We start from the raw sequence: 15,360 nt of genomic DNA on the forward strand, positions 1-15,360 counted from the left end.
ACAACGTATTCAAGTCATATGCTAGGTGGATGCCACATAAGCAAAAACAGTTGATAACCGGTCATATTACCTAAATATGAACAAACAGAACAAGTTAGTTACCTTAATGTGTACAAAAAAAAGAACATTACCTATATATGGACAACTGAAATAGTTAGTTACCTTAATAAGTCATTTTCCCATATATGCACCATGCCACGTAGGTGCAACGAATTCAAGTCAAATGCCAGGTGGATGCCACATAAGCAAAAACAGGTGATAGCCGGTCATATTACCTAAATGTGAACAAACACAACAAGTTAGTTACCTTAATGTGTACAAAAAAAAGAACATTACCTATATATGGACAATTGAAATAGTTAATTACCTTAATAAGTCATTTTCCCAATCCACAAACCAAACAACAAAAAGAATATATATTTTATACATGTTTTAAAAAGGTTTTCTAAAGTATTTGTCTTTATCCATTTTGGTCACGAGAAAAATTGTACTTTATGACCGAAGTTGAATAGTTGGTTCTCCAATTAATTTCAATGGAGCATAGAAGGATCATAGACCTGATGAAGTGAACAACGTTTCTTCAACCAAAACCCTCCAATTTATTTCTCGAAACAATTTCTACTATGGCGCATCGAGAATCGATGATGATTAAACTCCTTCTAGGGTTTATGCTACTGAGCTGCATACATCATGAATCCGCAATTGGTAGGTTTGTAGTTGAAAAAAACAGCTTAACAGTTACTTCTCCTGAATCCATCAAAGGAAATCACGACAGTGCCATTGGCAACTTCGGAATTCCTCAGTACGGCGGTAGTATGGCCGGAACAGTCGATTACCCGAAAGAAAACAAAAAAGGTTGTCGAAAGTTCGACGAATTCGGGATTTCTTTCAAAGCAAATCCCGGCGCATTGCCTAAATTTGTTCTTCTCGATCGTGGAGGTTTGTTGATAATTTATTTAAGTTTGAAGATCTTAGTTTATGATTTGTTTTTGGTGATACGACAAATACGAATTTGGGATTCAGCTAATTTTATAATCAAGTGTCGCAATCTAAATCATTTCATTGTTTATTTGATTGATTTCGTAATCTCCTTCAAATTTTTGTTTGTTATCCAGATTGTTTTTTTGCTTTGAAAGTATGGAACGCCCAAAACGCTGGTGCATCAGCTGTTCTTGTTGCAGACGACATTGACGAACCACTAATCACCATGGATAGACCTGAAGAAGATGGTTCCTCTTCAAAATACATAGAAAACATAACAATCCCATCAGCATTAATCTCCAATAACTTCGGTGAAACCCTGAAAAAAGCAATCAGTAACGGCGACATGGTAAACCTAAATCTTGATTGGAGAGAATCCGTTCCACATCCAGATGATCGAGTCGAATATGAACTATGGACAAATAGCAACGATGAATGTGGAGTTAAATGCGACATGTTAATGGAGTTTGTGAAGAGTTTCAAAGGGGCAGCACAAATTCTTGAGAAGGGTGGATATTCCCTTTTTACCCCTCATTATATAACATGGTATTGTCCTCAAGCGTTTACCATTAGTAAACAGTGTAAATCACAGTGTATCAATCATGGAAGGTATTGTGCACCTGATCCTGAACAGGATTTTAGCACAGGGTATGAAGGAAAAGATGTGGTTATTGAAAATTTGAGACAATTGTGTGTGTTTAAAGTGGCAAATGAGAGTAGAAAAGCATGGATTTGGTGGGATTATGTTACAGATTTTCAAATAAGGTGTCCCATGAAAGAGAAGAAGTATAATAAAGAGTGTGCTGATGAGGTCATCAAATCCCTAGGTAAATCTTTATTTCAATATCTGTTTAGGGTTTAGGGTTTAGGGTTTATTCATAGTAATGTGTTTTTTTTTGTGTGTGAATGTGTAGGACTTGATTTGGGAAAGATTGAGAAATGTATGGGAGACCCTAATGCGGATTCTGATAATATTGTCCTTAAAGAAGAACAAGATGCTCAAGTATGTTTTTTTTAATATATATTTTTAGACATTAATATAATGTTCTTTTGAGCATTGATTGGTTTTGGGAATATAATTAATGGAGTACTATGGAATTTTCAGATTGGGAAGGGGTCAAGAGGTGATGTGACCATATTGCCCACACTTGTGGTTAATAATAGACAATACCGAGGTTAGTTTTTACATTTACTGATGGAATGGAATAGAATGAAGGAATGGAATCAACCATTCCATTCCATTACTTACATTACTCAATCTTTGTTCACAGGAAAGTTAGAAAAAGGTGCTGTTTTGAAGGCCATTTGCTCTGGTTTTGAAGAAACAACCGAGCCTGCTGTTTGTCTTAGTGATGGTAAAACCCTAAATCTATAATCTTCATTTTTATTTTATTTTATTTTTTAAAATATTCAAGAATTCTTATTTACTAAAAAATATATATATAAAAAGGTGTGGAAACAAACGAGTGCTTGGAGAATAATGGTGGTTGCTGGCATGATAAATCCGCCAATGTCACTGCATGCAAGGTACCCTTTTTTTTTTATATATCTCATAACTCACAAATTTATAAAAAAAAAAAATCTTATATATTTTTATAAATTTTATACAGGATACATTTCGTGGGAGAGTTTGTGAGTGTCCTTTGGTTGATGGAGTACAATTCAAAGGAGATGGGTATACCTCATGTGTAGGTATTATACTAATACTTTCACTTTTTGAGTCAAGAATATAAAAATTAGTTTTCAAGGGTATTTTGGTAATTAAGTGTATGTTTTTTTGTAGCAAGTGGGCCAGGGCATTGTAAGATCAATAATGGAGGATGTTGGCATGAAAGCCGAAATGGTGATTCATTCTCAGCTTGTCTGGTTTGTGCTCTCTTTTGCTTTAGACTTTTTGGTATGAATATGATGGAATGGAATCACAAAAGTATGGAATGGAATCATGGATTCTTGTAACAGGATAATGAAAACGGGAAATGTGCATGTCCTTCTGGGTTTAAAGGCGATGGTGTGAAAAGTTGTGAAGGTAAATAAATTTTATATTTTTGACATAATGAAATGGTGGGAAGGGTTTTAGAAGGGTAATTTGGTAAATAAGATGAAATTATGGAACACAGATGTTGATGAATGTAAAGAGAAGAAAGCATGTCAATGTCCAGAATGCAGTTGCAAGAATACATGGGGAAGCTATGAGTGTAGTTGCAGTGGTGATTTTCTTTATTATAAAGACCATGATACCTGCATAAGTATGTTTTTTTCATTTTTTTTTATTTTTTTTTCAGTATTTATTATTATTATTATTATAAAATGTAAATGATGATTTGTTGCAGGTAAGACAGCTGGCAAAGGTAAATCTTCATGGGCTGCCATGTGGATTATTTTCTTGAGCTTAGCAATGGCTGCAGGTGGAGCATATCTCGTATACAAGTATAGATGGAGGGTAAGTTGGTCTTTTCACCTTTTTCTTTTTCAAAATGGTAAAAAAAAGTATATTGGTTTAATCACTAAATGACCATTTTACCCTTACATTAAGTCATTTGTCCATATTAAGTAAAAAAGAAATAAACCCTAAATCGATTAAATGATAAATTATGTTATGTATTGCCCTTTTTCTTGAAATTAAATGACATTTATCTCTCATTTTTTCAGTCATACATGGATTCAGAGATCAGAGCTATCATGGCACAATACATGCCTCTTGACAACCAAAGTGGAGTGGTGAATCATGTAAACGAGAATCATGCGTGAAAAGACATAATTATCCCTTGAAGAGTTTACACACATCTTTATATAGACTAGTGTAGAACTGTAGAAAACTTGGTCTGTGTCCAATTTGAATTAGATTTAGACACTTAGGGCTATTTTCAATGATAAGGATGACAAGGGCATTCATGTCTTTTGCACATATGACAGAGATCAAATGTGAGCCCTAGTTGTTTGTTCCTCGTTTATCAAAAAATGTTAAAAATACCAAGTAAAACAACATGAGAATTGAGAAGAACAAATTGACAATATTGCCTTTATCAAGAAATGTTCAACACTCTGTTTGCAACAAATTAGCAAACATTTTTTCATACAAAAACTAATTAAAGAAAAAGCTCATGTCCATAAACATTTAAGACACCATGTTCATGAAAAAAAAAACCATGAAGGTTGAACATAGAAGCATATATCTTGTTATGGACTCAAAAAATTGAATAAAAAAAAAGCAAAATATAGAATCATGGAATCATGTATTATCTTGGTGAAGGAAGAGTTATATCAAGTCCAATGTCCATACCATTGTACGCAAGAGGAGCATACATCCATAGATCATCAGAGCTCAAAAGCTGCAAACAAACATAACATCATTAGCTTCAATCTTCAATCTTCAATCTCAATTCATGATTTGAAATTCCTTTTAATATTGTTGTTTGTGTTTGTTTAATGTCTACTAACCTTGATTTGGAGTTGCAAAAATTTAACATATTGAACAGCTTCCTCAAGCATCGTGCTTATGTCAACCTTCATTAACCAAAAAAACGAAATATTAAAACCTTTTTTTTTTTTCGTGAAAATGTAGTAAAAAAATATAACTTAAAAAAAGATAATTTAAAAAACAATTACGTACCTTTGTACCATTAGGAACAAGACTCTGTAATATTCTCAACCTTTCATTGATTCTCTCTCTTCTTTTCTACAAAAGATAAAAAGAAATTACTTTGTCAGCAAAAAGGTAATTCTTCTGAATGACATAAGAGCCCAAAACCCAGTATCCAGATATCTGTATTGGAACTGAAACTCCTACACTGTAACCAGCATACCTTTGCGTAGACACTTTGACTATCGGTTGCTGAGCCATTACTTGCTCTTTTCTTGCCACTTGAATTCGCCATTGGAACCCCTTGTGGTCTTGGGCTTAAATCTTGCAATCTATTCGAGTCATCATCTGAGTCATTCATGCTTGTAAACTTTGTCTTCTTCCAACCCATTTGAACCTACAAATCATTAAAAAAAAAAAAAAAAAAAAAAACTTCATCAAAACCAATTACATTTTTAGATTTAGTAAGTTGTATAAACAAAATTTGATCTATGTTAAACATACATCATCGAAGCTATAAGAGCGTTTCCTAGAACTTGGTGTCATGTTATCAAACTCAGTTGCTTCCTCTCCTTCCATTTTTGAGAAAAAAGGAATGACGGAAATACCCCTTTTGTTGTTGCCACCTGAAGAGGAGATTGAGAGGTAGCTTTCCCCGCTTGAAGTGGGAAAAAGAAGACTATTGGTGTTTGCATTGTCTGAAATGGATATTGAAGCTTCGTAATCATCTTTCATGGTGGATTCATGGTGTGATTGTGACCAAAATGCAGAAGAAGAGGAAGAAGAATCTTCAAAGGTGGAAGTTTTAGGTGATTTAGTTGAAAAGTTACCAAGTAATTGTGCCATGAAATCAGCTTCTTCACTAACATATGTTCCACTAAAGTAGTTCCTTTCTCCTTCCAAAAGAGTAGACACAGATTCCATTTTTTTTTTTTTTGTATAGTTGAAAATAGAAATAGAAATGAAAGAATAAATGTTTGGAGTTATCTGTCAAATCACAAGTGTCAAGAGAAGCTATTTATGGATGGGTTATGTGTCAGTTGATTGGTTTAGTTTGTTTAATCACCATATTATATTCATATTAAAATAGAAGAATTTGATTATGTCATAAACAATCATTAGAATGTTTGTTTAGGTGCTAATACAGCTAACGTGACCTTTCATAGGGTTTGAATCAGATTAATCAACATGCTGACAGGGATACGTGTCAGAAGGGGCATCATTGAGAATTGAGAAGGGGATAATCGTCAATTGTTTATCTAAAAACTTCATTCTTCATTTCAAGACACAGAAGAGATATGAAGACAAATGTGTAGCTACTAGATTACACTTATTGTCATCTTAAATTCCTGAAGCAATGATCAAAATCTTCCTACATTTGGCTAATTGTTAGATAAAAACCGATAAAACTCAGATTATCTACCAAATGAATTTCTCATTGCAACATTTGATCGATTTAGTTCTTAATTTTCCAAATGATTTATATTCCAATACTCTGTATATGATTAAAATGTAGTTACAAATATGTGTTAACGATTTTGAAACTGAAAGAGGTTAACTACAGATTTCAATGATAACAACACAATCAACTTGCATATTGATGACGTACGACAGTCTTATACTGAAACTATAAATTAAATTTGACGAAGGCAAAGAGAGATTTTCAATGAGCTGTAGAGATCTCTCAGGTTTTTTGTATAAAAAAAATATCTGAAAAAAGAAGAAACTCGTAATTGTTGGTGACGAAAGAAGAAAAACACACCAGTCACTGAAGAAGGAGGTGCGAAACCGCGTTCCGAGATATTCCCGGCGATGTTGTCGCATGTTGAATAAGGAACATAAATATATTTCTTCTCCTTCTTCTTCTTCTACGTGTTCGTGTAGTGATTTAGGTGAAGTCATGGAGCAAAACCCTGGATAGATCTGGCATTGATAGTGATGGAACTTAATTGTTTAGGAAACATATGCCGGCCATTTGCACGATCTCCGATTTTAAACTAATATTGCGAAGACGAAAGAGGCATAAATTATATACGATAGATTGATTCTGAATATGAAGAACTCCATTAAAGGGTTGTGATTGCACGTTTTCGTGGGTTTTAGAGGAGAAAGCTTCCATGGGAGTTGTTAGGAACTCTGCCATTCTTTTTCTTTTGAATATTGGGGTGTTCGGGATTACGTATGAATTCAACGCGAATTTTATATTATAAGGTATTAATTTAATATTATAATTTGTGAATTTAGTTTTAATATGTGAATTAATTGAGTTATTATATTGGCATTATTCATACTCTCATACTGGCAGTTATTCTTTAATTTATATATTTCAATCATTAAAATCGTTTACATATTGATTAATAATTTTTATTTAAGATGTTTTTAGTTAATGAACTTCTATTTTTGTTCTTGATAATCCAATCAATTATTGGTGTAAAAATATGCCCTCAATCAATGGTGGCCATTTGAGGTTTATTGGTGATTTGTTAATCCGTTTTTTTTTTTTTTTTGCATATTGTGAGCAAACAGAAATGGAGATAATTTGTACACAACAATTTTTCTCCATACACAACAATTGGTGTTTTAAAATGTTATATTGTATAATTCTATAATGCATAAATTGTTGTGTATGCTAAAAAACTTTTGTGTACGAATCACTTCCCAACAGAAATCTATGAATAATGTTTTGGTTTTGGTTTTGTCCAACTATGGATCTCAAAGGGAATGTAATTGGATAGGTTGACCTAAAATGTCTCATGATCGATCGATGTTGGCTATTTGAGTTTAATTGAAGCAAGTGAAAGAAATTGGGGTTGAAGCTTGGAAATCGAAGATGTTCTTGATATTTAGTTAGGTTTTGTAATGTTTAGATATTTCTCTCAAATACACCTAAATTGTGTGTACAAATCAATTTTATTAAAGGATGTGAAAATCAAGCTATTTCTAGCCCCAAACATCTCGCTATAAATGTGACTATCTCCTCTTCTTCAAAATGTTAACTACTTATTGTCAAGATCATCTTTCGTTATTACATCGCTATCCCATCATTTCGGTTATTTGTCTTTCAAAGTGGGTTATACTTATGTTTCATCTTTCATTTTTATTTTATTTTTATCTTTTAATACAAATAATAAAATAAAAAGAAGAGAAAAGAAAGCGAAAAAGAGTCCTGCAATGAGACCATTTTATGGTCACACCGCATTGGATGTTGGATAAGTATAACACTCATCCTCAATGTTGAATGTCAAAATAATATGTTAGGCTGCAAAACAAAATGAAGCATACATGGGTTAAACATCTTTCAAAAATAATATATAAACGTACACAATATAGTATAACACCATTTCCTCTTTAAAACTTCTTTAAACTTTATAAAAGGAAAACATTGCATAATAAATCATACATCGTAATAAACTTAAGTCGAAAACAAACAATGTATATATAGTGAATGTAGTGCATAACATGGACATCCATACCCAAATCCATGAGTATTGTGCAACTCAAAATAATTGTATGTCTCTTAAGAGACTCTAAATGGTTAGCTCTATGGCTACCCCATGTTGGGGAGTTTTAAGTCAGTTGCTCATCATTTTCTTAAATGAAAGAAAATATAAATTAAATGATTAATGGTGAATTAGACCAACACCACAACCGCTCACACACATCACACACACTCAATTTATTTTCCTTTTCTTTTATATGTCATATTCTATGTTTTCATTGAATTTTGTAATTTGGACATCAAATATTATCTAAATAAAATTAATAAAAAATAATAATTTTTGAAAAAAAATGTTCTCTTTAAACAGAGCATAATATCCATATAATTCATATTTCATGTTAATTTTTTATTTATAATAAATAGTTGGTTTAAATTGGGTTGTTAATGGGGGTGAAAATTTTATTGGATTGAGTTATATAGGTGAAAGAAAGAGAAAATATTTTTTTTAATAGAAAATATGGATTAACTTGGGTTGCTAATGGGAATAGTCTAAGGGATTCAAGTATATGTCTTTTGTCTTTTAAAAGAAGCAGTGGTCCATCTCCACGAATTTAGTGGTTAAATAGAGTTTGTTGTCATAGCTAACACGACGCAGACCAAGTAAACAACTAAACAAGGCTCAAACATCATACACTAGGTAACATGTGAACAATCACACATGTGCCACACGATGGCTTTGCAAGATCCAACATGTGAAGGTCTTCTAGAATGACACACAACTTTTTATTGTTATGTGGATATCCAAGTCTATTTTTAAGTGTCCGGACCACACAATCTCTTGATTCATACCCAACTATATCGATGAATGCAACATAAAGCATCTTAGATAATGTTAAATCATTTTAAAGATGTCTCCGTTTTCAAAATTTATTCAATTCTTTAGAATGTTTACTTTTTAAATGTACAAATAGTTTATAAAATAACAAGTAATACATATTATATCATATTACAAACACAAAAGGGAAATTAAGACATCATAGAGGGAATGTGCTCAAAATACTTTGTATTCATCTAGGTAGCTTGTGCATCAACTCTCTTTACCGTCTTAGTGTGTTCATTGATCACCTATAAGCCATAACAATCAAGCACAAGACTTACTAAACTCTACAAGCAAAGCTACCCAAGAATTATGTATAGGCTTTCATCTTCTTGCTTCTAATAATGCCTCATTATACAACTGTTAGCTAGTGCTTTTGTTCTAATACTAGTCAATGGCTAAAGGCATTTTTAAATTTGTTTCTGAAGTTACATATCTTTCTGACTTTCTATATTTTTATATAAGTTTTATAAGCACAAAATGAAAAAGAAAGCTAAAAAAACAGAAAAAGTGGTTGTAAGTTGTAACAATTAAATGGAATAAACATAAAAGAAAGAGACCCTAACATATAATGTGCAACTTTAACAAAACAGTATTATACTTCTAATATATCTGTCCACAAAACAAACAATGTGCAAGTGCAATCAATCCTTTCATTTTTCATAATCATCCAAATTATAATATCATCCATCATGAGATGAAACACAGACAACCAAAACCCTCTAAAATTATCCTCACTGTTCCTCCTCCTGGCCCACCACCTCTTCCCCAAACCCTCGTTGTGCAATTCTGTAATACAGAATTCCCATTGTCGCTAAACACGCCCTGCATCCAAATTATATTATTATAATGATTATAATTTATAAAAATTTAAATGAAGAGATCTAATTATTATCTTACATGATTGCTATAACCAGAAGTATTTTTCTTGGATCCATCCTTGAAGGCCTATGGTGGGGCCTATGAGTCTGAGTCTCATCTGTATTTCCATCTTTTCTAGGAGGTGCAGTCACTGGTAAAGTTGGCAATGCACTTGACCAAAATGGTATCAATGACCGAAGAAACTTATGCCGAAATGTCCCTACAAATTACAAAATTTTATTTTTTGATATAGTGAAAAAGACTAAAATGCCCTTGGTATTTAAAAGATCCAGCTTTCTCACCTCTCCTAGTGTACTTCTTCCGATTAGCATCTTCATCATCTGCATAATAAGAAACCTCAGAGTTTTGCCTTTCTACTTGTTGTGCACTCTTTCTTGTTGTAGCCCCAGGCTGCATTAGAATTGGAATTGGAATTGGAATTGGATTCTTAAAGATGGAAATGGAAAGCTTAAGATAAAGTACTTACAACAACAGAAGTTGGGCTTCTTGAGTGATTTGCTGAATTGGGAACATCAATCTCCACAATGTCTATGCTTGAAGGTTTAGAAGAAGAAGAAGAACCATTCACAGAGGAGGGATCTTTTGTCAAAGGCTCTGAGGATATAGCAGGAATTGGGAATGAAACTGGATTGTTTCCAAACACATTCTTCTCCATTCCAGTCTGCATAACATAACAAGATCAATACTTATGTGAAGAAGAATATCTTGAAAAAAGAAAAAACCAAACATATACTTCTTGTGAAATTGGATTACCTGAATAATTGCTTCCTTCAACTGTGAATGTAAACGTGACCCTGAATCTTTGATGCTTTTAGGAGGCCATATCTGCGAAGAAAGTGTAATAGTTGGTGATTAGTAAAATATAGACAGGTAATAGTAATGGTAATGCAGTATACAAGTATACAAGTAGAGCTTACTGAAGTTGAACATTGAGGACAAACATATCCAGCCGGAGCAGTGTGTGGAGGGTAGCTTTTAATATTTGAAACTAAGCAACTAGTGTGTATGATATCTGAGAAAAAGAAAGAAATTACATAAGATGGAGTAATTTCAACATTTTATGAAACTAAAAAAACAAAATGATGCAGTTTTCTTGAGTGTAGAATAGCATACGCAGGCATCCCAGACGTGTAGTTTGAGAGCCACCACCTTCTTCAAGCACAGCTTGACAATGGCAGCACTTTGTGGGCCAGTCATACTCTCCATCAATTACCCATTCTGAGTATGTACGAACCTAAGAAATCAACTAAATGGTCTCAAATGATATCTATGAAAAGGTGATCATCTTGATAGATAGAAACAACTGCTATGTAGGAGATATTACAACGTACCACACAAATTTGGTGCTCTGGAAAACAGATGCATTCTCCACAAACTGGAACCTTGTGCACGAAGCAGTACAATTTAGTTGCCTGTGAGCAACAAATCCGGTTTGGTTAGTGCTCGAGTTTAACAATAAACATGATAAATTACACTCAGCATACTCCCGTCGTCAACTGAGGTCAACTTTCATGGTGAATCGAACAAAGTTACTTGATCGAGTATTTAGATCTAAAAGGATTACACACTCTTCTAGAAGAAATAAATCTATGCGAATTGGGATCTAAGATCCCAGATTCGCAGCAATGGCGACACAAATTTGTTAGCTCGATCTGATCTGAGAGCTCTAATCATTAGTGAGCATGTTCGACGAATTCAATTGCCCAAATTAAAACCTAGCATTAGGTATATAAACCTATAAATTACGTTGAGATAAAAGAGGAAGAAATTAGCACATACCTTTCGGCACTTGCAGACCACCATCGCATTAACTATAAGTTGTTTACAGCTGAAAACCTAAAATTGAAACATCAATTTTAGTATTGAGTATGATTTCGATTTGAATAGACGCAAACTTTCTTAATACGGTATGGTTTTCGGTGGAGTATTTTAGGGTTTTAAGTAGATAAAAATTGAAGATCCGTGCAAGAGATCTTTAAAAAAGGATGATGAGGAGATCAATTAGAGATGTTGAATAGTATATCTGGTGCTTTGATTCAATGTTCTAAGGATTTGGATTTCTGAGATGATCTTTCATGATCAGAAGTAATTCGGTTCTCAGGGTAGCGTTAATATCAGAGATGGGTTTCGGTTTGCGACACGGAGGAAATAATAGTGTGCGACTTGGCGCACCACGCACCTGGATCTTGGAACACTTTTTAGTTGGGTCATTGGCTCGGAATTTTATATGTTTTAAAATAATTATTAATTATGTAGGTTTCTTTTAATTTTTTTTATAAATAAAATTATGAATTAAGTCTCTCGTTGTCTCACTTTATATGACTCGACAGGGCTTTAGAGAATAATAGGTTGTAATTAGAGATGGCAACCGGGGCGGGTTTTACAGGGGACCCCAATCCCTATTCTCATCCCCGAATCCTCATTTCAATCCTCATTCCCATCCCCACCGGGGAATATAAATAAACCCCCATCTCCACCCCCAACGGGGAATCGGGGATTTCTTTTTCTCTTTTAATATGAAAAAATTTATGTAAAGAAAACATCTAAATTTCAATTTTACCAGCATAAGTTTAAAGATTTTACAAAATATAAAAAAATATATAGATTGCATAAAAAATATAAATAAATTTTCTACCATATTTAAATATATACATGAGAAATCAAGTAGAAAAAATTATCAGAGTGATATTTGAGGTAAAATAAATGAACAAAATACAAAAAAAAAAAAATCATACATGAGTTTAAGTAAGATAAAAAGAAAAACAAAGTATAATTTCAACCAAAAATTACTAATGAGTTAGGTTACTTGGATAAAATTCTATGTATTGTAAATTGTACTATAAATATATGTTTTGTATTACTTTTATATATTAATATATATCGGGGGCGGGTCCAGGGTCGGGGATTAGGGGTGTCCCCATCCCCATCCCCCTCCCCACTTTTTTTATTCGGGGATTCCCCATCCCCGGTCAACTTGGGGATTCCCCGGTCAAAACGGGTGCGGGTTTCGGGTTCCCCATCGGGTATGGGGCTTTTTGCCATCCCTAGTTGTAATTATATCATATGCTATTCTAACATTCAAATTTTCAAGTCAAATTTTTTTTATTTTTAAATCCACATAAAATCAGTTTTCATTAAAATCATCCCAGAATAGTCATAATGTCAAATATAATTTCACATCAAAATATCAGAGTGTCCCAAAATATTCAGTAACAAAATCTCCAAACGAATGTGTACAATCAAGTGTTCGTTTTTTCGCGATCCTTAGAAGTACCTAAAACACATTAATCAACAACTGTAAGCACAAAGCTTAGTGAATTCCTCAAGATATCACATACAACACACCACATACGACAACTATGGGTTATCAGCAACCCTGGAGACTACTCGAAGTTTCAACACATATAAACAACACATACACAATAATAGCACTTAAACCCAGCTCATCACACACACACACACACACACACACACACACACACACACACACACACATATATATATATATATATATATATATATATATATATATATATTCAACCCTACAGGTAAGAATAAGTGAGAAAATTCACTTGAACTAATAATTGATAGAATTCACACCTGAACTGCCGAAACTAGACTCCGCCTAATTAAATACATCAATTAACCCTAATTAATAATTAAAGTATTTTCACACACACTACTAAGCCCAAGTCAAGTCTAGTCCACACTTAGAGTAAAAGACCATTTTATCATTCACAAATCCCTCGCCGTCCACCTAATACTCAATTGTTCAAATTCCACAAAAGTCAACAAAGTCAACTTGGGCAGTATGTTCGGCGTACATGACTCTATGTTGGGCGTAGAGTGCATCACCAAAAAACGGACTCACATAAGGTTATGCGGGGCGTCGCCAAGCGTACATGCAACGTGCGCACGTTGTTCTCATATTCTGCATGCAAACGTCTTAATCTATAAAGACATCCATTCCAAACACATATATGGCTCCTAAAGAATGTCTTAATCCATAAAGTCTCCAACTTTATGCCTCTGCATGGCTACAAGGAGCTAAACCCCAAAACCCATAACTTTTACTTCATAAAAAACCCCCACAACTCTTGCATGGAAGAAAGGAAATGGCCAAGATAGCATTTTTAGGACTCAAGACATCTTAGAATGCCTGAAAGGACGACTTAATAGCTCTGGAGTACTCAATACTCACAAAGATCCAAGCTTTGGGATAAAAAAACCAAAATGAAGACTAACCAAGATCTATTTAAATAAGATCCAAGTTTCAAACTTTATACCTTGAAAAGGTGCACAAGAGAATGATCTTCCTAGCACCAAATACTCAAGATTCACTTTCCAAGCTTCAAATCTCTCATACGCAAGCTAGGGTTTCGTCCTAGGGTTTTGAGGGAGTGGAGGTTGGATGAGAGAATGTCCAAATGAGGGATAAGATGAATAAATAGGGGTCACACCCTGAAATTTAGGGTTTGGAAACAACATGAGTATGCCCATGTACGCCCAACGTACTCACACTATGTAACGCCCGTAGATCCGGGTTAGTCAATTTAGAGGCAATAGGGGTCGAAAACGACTTTTCGACAAAAGATTATTTAGAATAAATAATCTTAACCAAGTTGTAGAATATGTCACAAGGTTTCCATACATATAAAGAACGCCGAAATCCGAGTTATAACGAAGAAGTTATGACCCGTCGAAGTTTCGCGACCGAACCGACACGATACCGGGAAGCGTAAATAGTGAATTTACGATAGAGCGGGATTTAGCCTTAGCGATCTAAATGAAAGTCATAGAATATGTTAAACTAAGAACATCGATAAAAAGAACACCCAAATCTGACTTCGTATGAAGAAGTTATGATTTTTCAAAGTTTCGGACTAGCAGTGTACAGCCCGAAATTCGAATATCAGATCGAGCGGTTTTTAGCCGACACGACCTGAACGAGAATCGAAGATCTCGTTAAGAGTAGCGTAACAAGAAAAAGATGGGCGAAAACGGATGTCGGATGAAGAAGTTATGAGGATTTAACGGACCAATCCTGTCCCGGCCCGTTAATAATATAAAACTTAAAATCGAGCCAAAATTAGCCGACAGAGCGAAAGTTGTAGAGTACGTTCCCGCCTTCGCGTGGATATAAAGAACGTCGAAAACGGAGCTCGTATGCGAAAGTTACGAATTTTTAAAGTTTGTAGTCAAATTTGCGAAGCCTGTTGCTCTATTGATGACGTGGCAAAATCCTGGTCGTCGCTTGCTGATCACGGCTCGCTTCGGATGAAAGACACGTCGCCTCTCGGACGCCCAGCGTTCTCCATACGCGCCGCGTGCGAGGACGGAACGCCCCGCGTACTTCAGCCTCCTGCGGTCTAGCTTGAGCCACGTCGCGCCCTTCGGAGGATGCCACCTGCTGATCTTATCCAAGCCATTACGCCCAGCGTAGGTCCGAGGTACGGCCAGCGTACCAAGGCCTCGCAGGCTATAAAAAGGCAGCGAAGGCAGCTTCATTTCTCACCCATTTTTCACTTCTCTCTCTACAACCCCAACCCCCCCCCCCCCCTCTAAACCCTAGGAAAACCCCCTAGCTCCCGAGAGAAGCCC

General features: G+C 34.6%; 3 protein-coding genes across 4 annotated transcripts; 1 reads left to right on the forward strand and 2 right to left on the reverse strand.

The window, feature by feature from the left end:
• Positions 1–499: 499 nt before the first annotated feature.
• Positions 500–3,886, forward strand: LOC111904223 (vacuolar-sorting receptor 1). The gene is made up of 12 exons (XM_023900003.3): positions 500–939; positions 1,116–1,808; positions 1,896–1,984; positions 2,087–2,156; positions 2,253–2,336; positions 2,432–2,508; positions 2,592–2,673; positions 2,765–2,847; positions 2,941–3,007; positions 3,099–3,227; positions 3,312–3,421; positions 3,631–3,886. The coding sequence occupies exons 1-12, from the start codon at positions 624–626 to the stop codon at positions 3,727–3,729; spliced, it is 1,899 nt and encodes a 632-aa protein (XP_023755771.1). The 5' UTR covers positions 500–623; the 3' UTR covers positions 3,730–3,886.
• LOC111904225 (transcription factor bHLH84) lies at positions 3,705–6,864 on the reverse strand. Of its 2 annotated transcripts, XM_042896862.2 has the most exons (6): positions 6,324–6,862; positions 5,066–5,457; positions 4,785–4,958; positions 4,592–4,657; positions 4,420–4,485; positions 3,705–4,310 (listed from the first exon to the last, which is right to left on the reverse strand). In XM_042896862.2, the coding sequence occupies exons 2-6, from the start codon at positions 5,405–5,407 to the stop codon at positions 4,218–4,220; spliced, it is 741 nt and encodes a 246-aa protein (XP_042752796.1). In that variant the 5' UTR covers positions 5,408–5,457; positions 6,324–6,862; the 3' UTR covers positions 3,705–4,217. The 2 variants fall into 2 exon arrangements, with proteins under 2 accessions (XP_042752796.1, XP_023755773.1); XM_023900005.3 differs by having other exon boundaries at positions 5,066–6,864.
• A 2,593-nt stretch (positions 6,865–9,457) lies between these two features.
• LOC111904224 (uncharacterized) lies at positions 9,458–11,949 on the reverse strand. The gene is made up of 9 exons (XM_023900004.3): positions 11,539–11,949; positions 11,091–11,171; positions 10,873–10,993; positions 10,677–10,771; positions 10,513–10,584; positions 10,226–10,420; positions 10,041–10,149; positions 9,778–9,958; positions 9,458–9,702 (listed from the first exon to the last, which is right to left on the reverse strand). The coding sequence occupies exons 1-9, from the start codon at positions 11,560–11,562 to the stop codon at positions 9,612–9,614; spliced, it is 969 nt and encodes a 322-aa protein (XP_023755772.1). The 5' UTR covers positions 11,563–11,949; the 3' UTR covers positions 9,458–9,611.
• Between the last annotated feature and the right edge of the window lie 3,411 nt (positions 11,950–15,360).

The sequence above is a fragment of the Lactuca sativa genome, chromosome 7 (assembly GCF_002870075.4).
Source record: "Lactuca sativa cultivar Salinas chromosome 7, Lsat_Salinas_v11, whole genome shotgun sequence".
In the NCBI taxonomy this organism is placed as follows: domain Eukaryota; kingdom Viridiplantae; phylum Streptophyta; class Magnoliopsida; order Asterales; family Asteraceae; genus Lactuca; species Lactuca sativa.

Bases quoted from the DNA above. Each gene is read 5' to 3' on its own strand.
- LOC111904224 (XM_023900004.3), bottom strand. From the start codon at position 11,562: ATGGTGGTCTGCAAGTGCCGAAAG. The intron at 10,772-10,872 runs GTATGCTATTCT...TCTTTTTCTCAG, and splicing joins TACACGTCTGGGATGCCTGC to ATATCATACACACTAGTTGC. The intron at 9,703-9,777 runs GTAAGATAATAA...ATTTGGATGCAG, and splicing joins CTTCTGGTTATAGCAATCAT to GGCGTGTTTAGCGACAATGG.
- LOC111904225 (XM_023900005.3), bottom strand. From the start codon at position 5,485: ATGGAATCTGTGTCTACTCTTTTGGAAGGAGAAAGGAACTACTTTAGT. The intron at 4,959-5,065 runs GTATGTTTAACA...AATGATTTGTAG, and splicing joins GCTCTTATAGCTTCGATGAT to GTTCAAATGGGTTGGAAGAA. The intron at 4,486-4,591 runs GTACGTAATTGT...TGGTTAATGAAG, and splicing joins TTGTTCCTAATGGTACAAAG to GTTGACATAAGCACGATGCT.
- LOC111904223 (XM_023900003.3), top strand. From the start codon at position 624: ATGGCGCATCGAGAATCGATGATGATTAAACTCCTTCTAGGGTTTATG. The intron at 940-1,115 runs GTTTGTTGATAA...TTTGTTATCCAG, and splicing joins TGTTCTTCTCGATCGTGGAG to ATTGTTTTTTTGCTTTGAAA. The intron at 1,985-2,086 runs GTATGTTTTTTT...TGGAATTTTCAG, and splicing joins AAGAAGAACAAGATGCTCAA to ATTGGGAAGGGGTCAAGAGG.